Source organism: Nematolebias whitei, chromosome 13 (genome assembly GCF_014905685.2).
Source record: "Nematolebias whitei isolate Nwh7 chromosome 13, NemWhi1, whole genome shotgun sequence".
Taxonomy (NCBI): Eukaryota; Metazoa; Chordata; class Actinopteri; order Cyprinodontiformes; family Rivulidae; genus Nematolebias; species Nematolebias whitei.
This window is the reverse complement of record NC_056510.1, coordinates 32,531,994-32,545,604: the sequence shown is the minus strand read 5'-3', so window position 1 is coordinate 32,545,604 and position 13,611 is coordinate 32,531,994. Positions and strand designations below refer to the sequence as shown.

General features: G+C 39.3%; 1 protein-coding gene across 1 annotated transcript in view; it reads right to left on the bottom strand.

Moving 5' to 3' along the window:
• ppp2r3b (protein phosphatase 2, regulatory subunit B'', beta) overlaps positions 1-9,720 on the bottom strand; it is a gene marked incomplete in the record, with an annotated part of 25,652 nt that extends 15,932 nt beyond the window's left edge. The window contains 9 exon segments of the mRNA XM_037687065.1: positions 475-564; positions 639-687; positions 1,197-1,353; positions 1,526-1,612; positions 1,711-1,785; positions 3,857-3,959; positions 5,277-5,380; positions 5,720-5,905; positions 9,566-9,720. Of these exon segments, the coding sequence (XP_037542993.1) occupies positions 475-564; positions 639-687; positions 1,197-1,353; positions 1,526-1,612; positions 1,711-1,785; positions 3,857-3,959; positions 5,277-5,380; positions 5,720-5,905; positions 9,566-9,697 (983 nt within the window).
• Between the last annotated feature and the right edge of the window lie 3,891 nt (positions 9,721-13,611).

Sequence of the window (13,611 nt, the reverse complement as noted above, 5' to 3'; positions counted from 1 at the left end):
TATTTTTTGTTTTTTTGAATGTCCAGAGGACCAGATTGAACTTTTTTGGATTTTTTTACCTGGATTATTGAGCATGCATCAGGACTTTTTTACATGTTTGCGTATCGGATATCAGTCAAAAATCCAATAATGTGCATCCCTATAGTTCCCAACCCTGGTCCTCCAGGAACCCAATCTTGCATGTTGTAGTCATTTCCCTGCTTTGACACACCTGATTTGAATGAATGGTGCTTAACAGGCTTTGGCAGAACTTCAGGAAGTAATAAAATCATTGAATCAGGTGTGTTGGAGAAGAGAAACAACTAAAACATGCAGGATGGCGTTCCTCAAGGACCAGGGTTGGGAACCACTGATTTAATGAGTCATCAGGAAATATAATTACTCTTCAAACCTGTCCACAGAACCCCGCTTCAGAAGGTCTGAGCTATCACTTTAAGACTGACAAGGACACGGTGTGACTAAAAGCAAACATACCTGGTGTCGCTCGTCTTGTCTTCCTCAGATATGAGGAACCAGACAAAATCAGCGTAACTCAACCGTCCCCTTTTATGCACCTGCCTGTCTCTGAAAGAAGAAACAAGCACCAAATTAAAACGTAGTGGAGTTAACACTTTCAGCTCTTCAAACTATTTACTTACATAGTTACAGTTCCTGAGAATATCCTCGCAATCATTTTCTGTGAAACAGCTACAAAACACAGACCAAAGATGACACTTAGAACCAAACGTTTTCACTTACAGTTCATCTTTTTCACGACACGTGTAATTCGTTCTCAGACTCGTTGGTGCACTTTTCCTGACAACCCTATAAATCCTCTGGTCTTAATTCTGACCATACAGTGGACAAAAATGGTTCCAGACGTGGCGTCAGCGGAGCAGAGCATATACGCTGCTCTCCTATTGATCTTGTGTCTTATTTCCCCTACTTCACTCACAAACCATCAACCAAGAAAATGTGCAGTCAAAGGAGGAGGTGTCAGAGACAAATCTTTTCCAGACTGTATGTAAGGAGCAAACCTGGTCTAGATAACATTAACTAAAGGTGTTTTATTGTTCTGTGTAATTTCAAACAGTACTGCTCAAGAAGGTGCATTCATCCTGCATTTATTGCCTTTATCCCCACTATTTGTGTTGCAGTGACGTGAAGCCAAGATGGATGGAAGACATTGATGTCAAAGTGATGTTATGTGTGCTCACCTTGGTCGTTGTGCCGTGCCAGGTCTTTCTGGTCAATATAGAGGTCGTGATCAGTGTCAAGCTCCCAGAACTTGCAGTAGATAACATAAAAATGTTCATAGGAGAAGTACTCTGTCAGCTGGTTCACATCTTCCTCCTGCTCCAGCAGTGCCACATTCTGCCCAGCGTTTGTTTTAGTCATTATTAATTGTAGGTGCAACATCAACATATGCACTTTAAACACAACAGCTATACAGAAAATGTGATTGAAAGAACTTTTTACTCAAACTGAGAATTTTAATGTATATTTTTTTGTGTGTAAACAGCAAACATTTAACATGAACATTTACCTGAAGAAAGTTACTTTTCCTGAGCTCAAAACATGTGATTTTCCCCGTCCATGACCGATTCACGTTGTAAAATATCCTCTGAATCACCTAAAGAACAATCAGTGTTGTTATTGTACAGAATGAATTGATTATCAAGCAAACCATGCACGCTGCTTGTGCACAGTTGCTGTGTGATGGTAGCATACCGTTGTGATGTATCGTGAGTGAAAGTCTGGTGCTTCTTTTAGAAATGCCAAACCTGCATGTGAGTTCACCACATCCTAGAAACATAAAGTTTAAAGTTATTACTTGGTCTTGACTTCACAAAAGAACATTCATCCCTGAAATTCAAGGCAACTCTTAACAGACATCCTTCATTTCTGAAAAATACAATCTACGGCTGTCAGAGGAGCTGACAAACACTCAAGTGAAACATCAAAATCTGTGTTGCTCTACTGCGCATCCTTTTGTCCAACATTTGGTTTTGTCCCCCAACGTGGAGCAAAGAGGGGTAATTAGAAATACCACCCCTCCCTCCTCTGCCCACACTAAACTACAAATATTCACTATTCAAATCCCTCAGCGACGAGGTACATCAGGATACCACTTGTTTATGTTGTCCCATTAACAGAAAATCCTCCAGACCTTAACAGAAGAAGCCCCCTCTTTATACAGGTCTTTAAAAAAATTACCGTACTTTCCACCATACACGGTGCTCCAGTGTATGTCACATCAGTCCAAAAATGTGTAATAAAGTGGGAAAAAAAAAAGCTGCTTTGCTGTATAAGTTGCATCTATTATGCATCACCGCTGACAACCTGGAAACGTGGGCCGGTGTTGTGCCAAAAATCAATTGGCTGCCAAATGGCGGCCGCGAGAGCGTGCATGGGAGGACTTTAACAAGATTAACAGTTAAAAACAATTACTTGTTTGCTCAAAATTATAGCAAAGATGTGACTAAGTTTAACTTTTCCTTAATAAATGCACTTTTATGGTCAAAACAGCTGCATTTCGCCTGGGTGGTGGTGTTCCTCCCCGCTCCGGCGGCGGAGCAGAGACGAAGGCTGCAGTCGCGAGCTTTGCAGCCTTCGTTCGTTCTTGCTGCTTCCCGGGGCCACAGAGGCAATGTGCCCGGCGGGAGCCAGCCAGACATGGGGGGGGAATGTTCCCTGTGATGGGGAATCCTACACCACCGTGCGGTTGTCCTTTCCGCTGGGTTGAATCTCCCAGACAGACTGCACGGACCCCACCTGTTTACAAACTTGCAAAATAGGATTTTCTGTTTGCGATTTTACTTGTGTTAAGTTTTCCTCAGTTGTCTCTGTGAACGTTTGTGCGTTTGTGTGTGTGTATGTGTGGGGGCGGGGGGGGGGGGGGGGGTGGGTGTAGCCGAACAACATATAAAAGCCTTAGAGGACCCTCTAGCGGCTGCAACTGGTAATGTTTACTGGTTCATGTCTATGAATAAACATTTCAAAGTCAAAAATTGGGTTATAAATATGGGGGAAAAAAAACGTACATTAGTAGCTTCAGTGTATAAGTCGCAGGACTTGCAAATTTTTGCAAAAAGGTGCAACTTACACTCCGGATATACGGTACTTAAGAAAACACCCTAGGAAATGGCAATAAAAATAGGTTTATTGATTATTTATTCCCTCCTTATGCCTTAAAGAGATTAAATGAGCAATGAATGTCTTAGAAACTCTTGGTATGTCCTTATTAGGAAACTCCCCCATGTTTTTTCCTTCTCTACCTCCTTGCCTTCCAGTAAGGAAAATAATTGTTGACATAAATGCAAAGGCGGTAACAAAATTAAAAGGCCTTATTTTAGGGCAGCCTTCAAGCTTCGTGGATTTGCTAAGAGAAATTAAATCATAGAAAACACATAAATCACATCCCACAGGAAACAGGCAGGGACAGTCAAATCTACTCCACAGCAATCCGCCTTTCATTCATCACAACAGTCAAAGGTGATTCACTGAGCCACACAGTACAGATTAAACACCACGTGCCACGAGGAATCTCTACGTGCATGCTAACGGGTGTTCCTATCAGGCTAAAAGCTCATGGAAGTATAAAAAATACATCAAGTTAGGGCCAAATAATTTTTTTTTAACTTTAATTACCATTTCTTCTAAGCTTGAAAACATCTTCAGGAGAATCTCCACCCAGTCTGTGTCTCGTCACTATACCGCAGACTTTTAACGTTACTAAATTAGTTTTCTGTCACACATGAAAGTACGGCCTCAGCAGGGCCGTCCACAGACCAGACTCAGTTTGTGCCACCTTTGCAATTTTGCTCCTCCGCCCTGCCAATTCCAGCCCTCTTCCTGGGTGTGCTGCAGTCCGTACCTGAAGAAATGGAATAAAGTCGTCTTGTTCCAGGTAATTACAGCCAGGCTTGGCCAGGAGGTGCACAAATTTAGAAGCATCATCGTGACAGGTCTGCAGAGTTCTGGAGAAGAAGAAGAGATCACAGCTGGTTGTGAGGTCACTCCCTCCTTGGTTTTATATTCTTTCAATTTTGAACTTTATTAAAAATTTCAAGTGCAGGTATATTACTTCTGAAATTAATATTCTGAATTGGTGATGGATCACTGTACTGCACAGTGTTATGGTTGTGGTAATAATAGAAGGCCTGAGGTGACCTCTCATCTGAGAACGGTTCAGTGACACGCTCAGGTCAAAACTCATGCATGTCCAGGTCTCTGGAGGCTCACACATTAATACAAAGACATGTCTATTGCAGAAAACCTCATAATATTTCTATCAACAGAAAGATACTGAATGGATGTTTTCCATTCAGTATACATGCTTAGGCCTGTCACAATAAACAATAAATCAATTAATCGCGCAATAAATGAAAATTATCAACCTCATTTTCATTATTTGGCTTTATCATTTCTTCGTGTCTCTCTCTTTCTACTGAAGACAATGGATGACAAAAGGCTCAACTCCGGTGCTCTTCACTGACCCCTCCCTTTCTCTTTAAAATCAATTTTAAATGTCCAAAATCCCGTTTTTGGATCATTAAAAGCAGCTAAGCTGAGAAGCTAAGCTACGAGCTAAGCTAACAGGCCAACCTTGGGAAAAAAAAGTAACCTCCATCTTGTTGAAGCTCCAAAGTTCATGGTTGAAACCTGTGCCTTCATGTAAAAAGTTGTTTTCTCTGCAAAAGGAAGCTGAGAACTTGTTTACTGATTTTTTATTAAAAGCTTTGTGTAATAATGCTAAAGAGCTCAAACCACACCAAGCATCCGACATTTTGACGACTGAAAAAAGGAGGGAAAGACAGCCCATGTCACATCAAGGGGCCTCCCTCCCATTTTTCTTAAAGAGACGCGCTGGTCGCTCCCTCACTATCCATCCTTCGTTTCAGTCTTATACTGCCATCCGGTGGTCGAAAAAAGGAACTACACTCAAAACAAATTAACCAACATTTCTTCTTAAATTTGACAATAATTACTAATTATTGTCAAATTTCAAACAATATTATCGTTTATCGCAATAATTTCTGAGACAATCGCCCAGCAAAATTTGTTATCGTGACAGGCCTACACGTGCTGTAACGTAGCTACTTTCCCTAACAAAGTTTATAAAAGCAACAAATTCTGTTTGGAAAAAGAAAAACGTCCTAATGGCAGAGAGCTACATGCAGCGTTTATGTTCCTGAGAGAGTGATCCTCATTGTCCAGAGAAGTCTGTATGAGCCCTTTGGCTGAGCGTGAATATGTCATTGGTTCAGTTAGAATAAAAGCAGCTATTGTCATACTTTCTCCAAATAGCCACAAACTTGTGAACGGACACAAATCCCGTCCTGTCGCCTCCAGCTGAGCAAAACAATGGCATTTTCCAGTACAGGGGACACTCACAGGCCTAAGGACACAGAAGAAAATAGAGTCTGTAGTAAGAATGAAGCTTATGCAAAGATGAAATTAAAAAAGTATAATGAAGTTAACAAAACACACGTTTTACTTCAGAAATTTAATAGGTTGCAAAGCAGTAATTTATTGATTTCCTTGAGTCAACTTAGCTGTTTTTGACACAAAGTTCTCCTCAGGCTACAGACCACATTCCTCTGCGACACGGAAATAATAATTTTCCATGGGGTTTTAAAATCAGCAAACATTCAATAAGTCAGGAGCCAAACAGCACTAAAAGAAAATAGTTTTCTGGGTGGCAGCTGAACCACGATTCTACAACCTGCGTTCTCACCTTGGCAACTGGCCCCATGCCTTCAATGGTGGCCCTTTCATTTGGAAATTGTGAAAATATTTTCTCAATTTTGGAAATGAGGCTGTCGATGTTGAGGTTGGCTTGGGGCTGGCCTTGTGGGAAGTAAAACTTGGGAATGCTTTCACTCAGTGCAGTGGTAACTGGCTCCTCCGTCCTCACTTGGGCCTGAGACAAACACAGACACATGAACTATTAGCCACTCGTGCTAAAAGTACATTTCAGTGCGTGTTGAGGCTCACTGCAACATAAATGCCATGCTGCTGGCACTGATGTAACCATATCTTTAAACAGCCCTAAGGCTCATCATGGAAGATGATTATTACCCATTTATCTGTAACAGATACTGCTGTGACTGCCATTCCTAACTTACAGTAACTCTGTAACACATTTTAAATTAATATGTCAACATTCATTAATATGTGTGCAATTATTGGACCTGACAGTTATTTTAGGTTTTTGGTTAAAGTTGTGCTTAATTATTTATTTTCTGGTTAATATACTTCTTAAAAGTAAAAGCCTGAAGATCAATATTTTAAAGAACACAGATTTACAAAATGGCAATATAAAAACTATTTTTTTTTATTTTTTTTTTTACATAAACACAAGTATTAAACATATATAGATTATGGGTAATATATAATATCTGACACCCTAAAGACAAATAACCAGTTGTTCCAAGTTCAGTCCTGACAGTTTTATGACTTGTAGTCAACGATAAGATCAGCATCATCAACAAATATAATAAACAGGACATGATACACATGTTCTATTTAGTATATTTGGTAAACAAGACATTTAAAATATGACAGTCATAATTTTATAATTTTAGACATAACCTCAAAAAAAAAATTGTTATCACAAGAAAATTTCTTGTGTATAATTACACTCTTCAGGTTATCACTGTCCCTGTGAGAAACATAATGCTTGCAAACAAAAACGCTCAATAAAACCAGTTCCAAGTGGCACACATGATGTTTAACACGTTGTATTAATGTTTTACTATACGACATTTCATCTTTTCTTAACATCCTCTTAGAAATCCCCAATGTTGTGTCCTGACCCTCAGGTTAAAACAGAACTTCTAATGACCTTTTTTAAATAAAAGAGGGCCATTAATTCTAAAACCCATTACACCCTTTCTGAGCCTTTTGTTGAAAGAGAAAAAAGTCGAACACATGAATCATGAGCATGCATGCAATATTATATAATGACTATAATTACTTAAATTTTAATATTAAAGAATTTTAAATTGTGACATTCATCTTTTTTTAGTGTAAGTGAATATAAAGTGACAGGAATGTGTGTATTTTAAAAAGCCTAAGAAAGTACATGAAGTGTGTGTTTCCTTTAAACCTTAGCTTGTCCTTTCTTAAACAAATCTTAAATACCATACCAATTTATTTATAAAGCACTTAAAATAGCAACAAGGCCAGCTAATATTAAAATATATTTTCCTAAAGGCAGCTGGAGTTTAAAACCAACAGCCCATCGCTCCCATTTCTTTCAGATGCAACCTAAAAACCTCCCCACCAACAACAAAAAACAAACTAGCCAATGTTTAGTATCCAAACCGCTTCAGCAGCTTAACTGATATGCCGATACACTTTCTTGTTAGCAATCAAAAATCATTACACGTCTCAAAAATTTTGGAAAAACACACAATTTTCTTTTTTCACTCATGATGTACAAGAAACAAAATTCAGTGTTTTCTTTTAGTTTCATGATAATTTATACTGTAAAATGATACAAACTGAGCTGCTTAAACGTGACATGAAAATAAAACCAAGCGAGCAGTTATATTGCTTTGAGATTATTACTATGCAAACATTTTAAATTGTATATGAAAGTCAAAAAGCTAAAATAGTCATCAAATCCTTTTTGTTAATCAGAAGTTGACAAATCAAGCGCTCTCATAAATATTAGGGTGTGCCACCTATTATCCGTTATTCTGGAAAAATCAAACTAAAAGAAGTTAAATCAAAAATATGTTTTTCTAAATCACCCCAAGGAGATTAGCGTTGCTTAATCTCCTTGATCTTGAGCACCTTACCTGCTTTTGATAAGAGTCAGAGTGGTTTCAGTTTGGAGACTCAAGGAGACATTTGTACAAGTCAAATCAATCACAACTCAGAAAAAGACATATCTCAGAGCAAATATCCACCACATAAAATAAACCCAGAACTTCACAGATGTTCAAGTTAATCCATGTTATTAACATAGAAATGACTGCTGTCTACTGCAGGTAGGACACTCATTATATCTCAAATCAAACAATGTGAAACCTGTTGAGGCATGTAGACAATAGATTTTAACAATATTTTAGTTTAATATATTTGCAATATAGGGCAGCACGGTGGCGCAACTGGTAGAGCTGCTGCCTCTCAGCGAGCAGGTCCTTGGTTCAAACCCCGGTCCAGGGCCTTTCTGGGTGGAGTTTGCATGTTCTCTCTGTGCATGCGTGGGTTTTCTCCGGGTACTCCGGTTTCCTCCCACAAACCAAAAACATGCATGTTAGGCTGATTGGTAACTCTAAATTGTCCCTAGGTGTGAGTGAGAGAGTGAATGGTTGTTTGTCTCGTTTGTCTCCAAGTGGCCCTGTGATGGACTTGCGACCCGTCCAGGGTGTACCCCGCCCCTCGCACAGTAATTGCTGGACATGGGCACCGGCGACCCCCGTGACCCAAAATGGAACAAACGGGTAAAGATAATGGATGGATGGATATTTGCAATATTACATAATGCAAATGATTGTGAAAGGAAAAAAGTTTTAGGATACTTTTGCCAACAAAGTGTTGTGATTTTGCTACGATAGTTAGTTGTAACGTTTTAGTGATGAACAAATGGAGGTACTGTAATGCAAAAAAACCAACCAAACAAACAAAAAAACAACCTAAAATGATCTAACAATGTGGTGTTATTTTGTTACCACCACCGCTGGAGATAGCTGCAAAGGAAAACACACCCTCTATGAAACATATCTAAGTTTGAACATAAACAAATAATCCCAGAAACAGAATGAAATGGGGATATTCATAACTAAACACTCATTTTGAGGTTTGCACAGTGATATACAGTGGAGAATATTGAATCTGTGAGTAGAAGTTTTTATTTTGCTTAAAAATCTGAGAGCCAAATGTAATTTGACACCATTTACTAACACAGTTTGAGGAGAACATGTTATACTAAAAATCTGCTGACTCGTTCTTTGTGGTCTTGAGTAATAATTCAGAACACCTGTAAAGATATAAAACTTTCACCCTGGTGTTCCCACACCACATGCTCATTTTAACAAACCTGGATCAACATCAGTAAAACACCAAACATTAACGTAACTTAAAAAAAAATCTAATTAAAGAGACATTCTCAAAATGTTTGCTGTAATCTTATATTTTGTTGTAAACTGCTGGAGGAATCTGCTTATTTTACCCTGATAAAACTCGTCAGATAAGCACAGAATCACAAATCTTCTGTGACAAAAGATACGTGAGTCTATGCTTATCTGTGCTGTGTGCAAGTAGCAGCCATGGCTATAAATGGACAGAAATATCTCCTGTTGCCCTGCGTTGTCCCCTCGCTGTCTCCATGCTCGCAGAGCTCGAGAACAACTGCTAAGCCACATGACATTCTGCACAGTGAAAACAGCAAGGACTGAAAGAGGACAACAAAGCAGCTGAGCACAAAGCACCAAACAAAACAAAATGTGAACAAGTGAACACAAATTGTATCCATGTTTGGATGAACAACAGTGTGCCACTAAAGGAATGGGAGAATATAATGGGCAGGCAAAGCCTGTGCGGTGCGGAGTGCACTAATACAAACACCTGCCTGTCCTTGTTGGAAGGCTCTGAGCCTCTTCTTGAACCGAGAGGGCAGAACAAAGTCACATCCACGTGCCAGGAGAGCCAGTTCCTTCCTGAGGTCAGGATCCTGACGAAGAGACAGCTCCTTCATCCTCATCTTCGATCCAGAAAGGATGAGGCGCTCACATACACAAAAAACAACACTCAGTCTAGTGTTTTCCTCTTGAGCGTATGAATCCCATGCAACAGGTACAGCAAGTAAAAGGCAGTGGAAGTGGTGGAGGTCCTTTGTGAGAATGCCCCTAAGATTGCCTCTGTCAGAGTATCAGCCTGTCAATGCAAGGGAGCAGCTGTTACTGGGACATTCCCTCCCATCGTAAAATAACTCTGCCTGCTGCTCTGTCCTCGTCTCTACCCAACATGCTCAGAGAGACATGCTGAAGGGTCAGGGAGCCCTTGCATCAAAGCTGCTGGGGAGATAAGGAGTGATTAGGTACAACTGTGTGGGACTCGCTGTGTGGGATGGGAGGGGTGAGAGCAATGGATCTGCCCTTTCCAGTTTGCATTCCTCAGTATTCATGGAAGGTTATGTAAAGATACAAACTAGTGGCTGCTTGCTGTACTCAGACTATGAGAAGGCCTCACTTTGACCTAAAGACTTGTTCTTTTAGGAAACCATTACAAAATGTATTTATCTGAATCTTTGCTTTTAACAGAGCCCTAAACTTTGACCTATTCTAAACTGGGATGAGAAATCCTTACACTAGTACAAAGACTGAAAATAAAACTCCTAAAGAAATCAAAAATAATAAAAACTTGACATTACTTTGACGCAATTTACCTTAATCTGTTGACAAATCTCCAACAAAATACAGAAGGATTAAAAAAAAAAAAAGCTTTGTATGATTCAACGTATGATAAATAGAATATAAAAAAGGTTGTGGGTCACTGAATGATACAAAACTTCAAGTTTTAAATATTTTAATACATTCTGCATTCTATTTTTGGACTTTTTTGTTTTGTCTAACCTTTGCAAACTTAGATTGCTGGCCATTCCATGTCTTATAATAGTTGACGGGAAACTGAAGGGGGGATCGGGACATGTCAAATTCAAAGAATGATTCCTGAACCAGTCTGCACCTATTTAAAGCACCAGCAAACACTGTTTGTGCAACTCAAGAAACAAGATCTAGAGAAACACAAGCACATCTTTAGTCTTCAAATAAACATCTGCTTCCAGTTGTTGCTGCACTGGAATGATACATACATTAAATTTACACAAACGTTCTGATCCAACAGCTCAGAAGTTGCTTTCAAAGAACAGACTATGATCAGAAAAAGCCACAAATGACTTTAGGCCAGCTGACAAAAAGATAATTAGACATCCTACAATGATGTCCACCTTCTCCTTTACCTGTTTATGTGATGGTTAGGGCAGTCAGAAACCAAGTGCACACACACGTTAATTCAGATACAGTTTCTGTTGTTCACCACACCACTGCACGTGCATAATAAGCAGTTTGTGAAAAAGATTAAATGTTCATAACATCCTTTAATGTTACTCAGCTTTACTAATGAAACATGGAAAGTTTAAACTATTCACACTCGTGCATTGTTCAGTCCATATTCATAACTGAACAAACATGTGAAGACTGCTCCATAAACAAAAAGCATCACAACACAGCAGCAAAAATGAATTGTGCACATATAGAAAAATAGCCCGCATTATTAAAAAACAACCCCATCCTCCAAAAAACTAAACAAAAAAACAACATATAAAAAAAAAAAAAACAGATTGAATGAAAATAAAAAGAAATGCAGAAATGACAAACTATTTTAAGGCCATTCATCAGAGATGGCCCAAATAACAGGATGCCATCATCAGTTAGACAAGCTGCTTATGTGTACAGTTTGATGGGTCAATAAAAACAAGTCATATTGACCGCACAATGTCTGATCTGCTAACTGCTACAGCCTGATTTGTACATATACAGACCCTTTCAAAAAAATTAGAATATCATGGAAAAGTTGTTTAACTTCCATAATTCCATTCAAAAACTTAATATCCTTGTGGTGTGACGTTGCACGTTCGTGGTGAGATGTATTGTGTCATTTCCTGTTTGTCGGTAGCTCAAGTGAATTGTTTGCTCGAGTCGTCTCTGTTTTCTGGATTTATCTGTCTTTTGCAGTTTTTCATTCTAGTTCACAAACACACTTAGTACAGTTGTTTCTCTACTGTTGGATAGTGCTTAAGACACCTCTTATCTTTCAACACTTCTCGGTTTTTATTGGTGTATTTGGCTCTGCTAGCTCCTGTAGTGAACCTGATCTGAACCTGATCTGACCTCAAATCTTGATCAGATGAACAGAGACTGTTATTTCATTGATCTGCATCCAGAAATACAGTTTGAGCCATCTGGTGACTTTCTTTCTTGAATTAATCAAGCAGAAAAGACAATTCTCTATAATCATTACTGTTTTATAAATGTTTGATAATCAAATTGTGTTAGTTCACTCAATGTTTACAGGTTGAAAAGAACTACTCATTTTTATTTTACATAAACAGTAAGTAATGATTTTTATTCCTCATTCAAAGAAGAAATCAGGTTAATATGCATTTCTTGATTTTTCTGTCTGCAATGTAAGTATGTTAAAAGTCAGGTTTCGGTCAACTAAAATGTTTACCGAGAAAAATGTCATGTTTAAACTTTTTCAGAAGATAATAAGAGTGAGACTCCACGAAGTCTGAAGTCCTACAATAATCTTTCTGTTTGTCACTAAAACAATCCTTGACTTTTAATAACATCTTACATCACAAACCACACCTCTATTCCTGGTCCATCGACCAATCAGAAAGCTCTCAAATGACCCGGAAGTCGACCCATTTAAAATGTGGCAACTTCCCAGTTCATGTCAGAGTGTGAGAGTTGCAAGAGGCTGAGACGCTGAGTTGCTGAGTTCATGCAGTTGCTGCGGTTTGCTGCGCTCAGAAATGAGTTCAAAGAGAGTGCCAGAGTCTGAAGTCTGAAGCCAGACGTTGAAGATTGATGGAGTTAGAGTTCTTGGATGCCAACGCGTTCAGGATGATCCAGAGACGTTTTGGGATTATAACTTCTGTTTGAACAACCTCGTACGACTCTCTAAGGGTTTGGCAGTTCTCACGGAGACGCTGAAAGAGTCAGAAAGGAACCTACGCCGACGCTGATTTCATCGTCAACCAGGTAGAAGGTTCTATTTTCGACTAAGTGTACCGGAGGCCAGCTGAGATCTGATGGAACGTGCACGTTTTCTGGTCAAACAGATTAATTCCCTCACAAATCTCTCTGTAAGATAAATCTCCATTTCCATCTTAAACTCTGCTTTCTCCTAAAATCAGTACAGATATTTAGAAATATCTGAAGCTAAGTCCTCAATCACCGCCGTGTGATTGAAGCCCATTTTCTGTGAAACTTGTCTGTTATTATTTTCATATTTTGCCAAATTAATGTAAATGTTTGATGTTAAACTTTGATTCTGAAAATAAATGACCGCATTCATTTGATGGGTCAAACATAAATAACGTCTCTCGTTACATTTCTGTTAAAATTCAATGCACAACATTTACACAGTCAGAAAGATGAGGAACTCGTGAAAAGTATGCATATATATATCCTATATATGTCATACTACACTCCTGCTAGCGTTAGCTTAGCATGGCTGCTGCTTCTCTCTCCGCTTCCTCCGTTTTCTCTTGTTCCGTGTGTCAGATGTTTAGTTACTCCTCTGCCTCCTTTAGGGGTAATGATACATGTACCAAATGTAGTCTTATGGTAGCTTTGGAGGAGAGGCTGTCTGAACTGGAAGCTCGGCTCCGTGCTGTAGAAAAACCAGTAGCTAGCCAGGTCCCCTTATGCCCCTTTTCCACTGTCACGGTGCGGGTCGGATATTTCCGGCTTCACGCGCGTTTGAGGTCTTTCCACTGTTCCTGTGACCGGCTCGCCTCCCTAAATTCTGGCCCGGCTTCTCAAGGGGTCCAAGCGAGCCGCGCCGTGACGTCAGAAACACTGTCGGTCACTGATTGGTCGGGGGGAG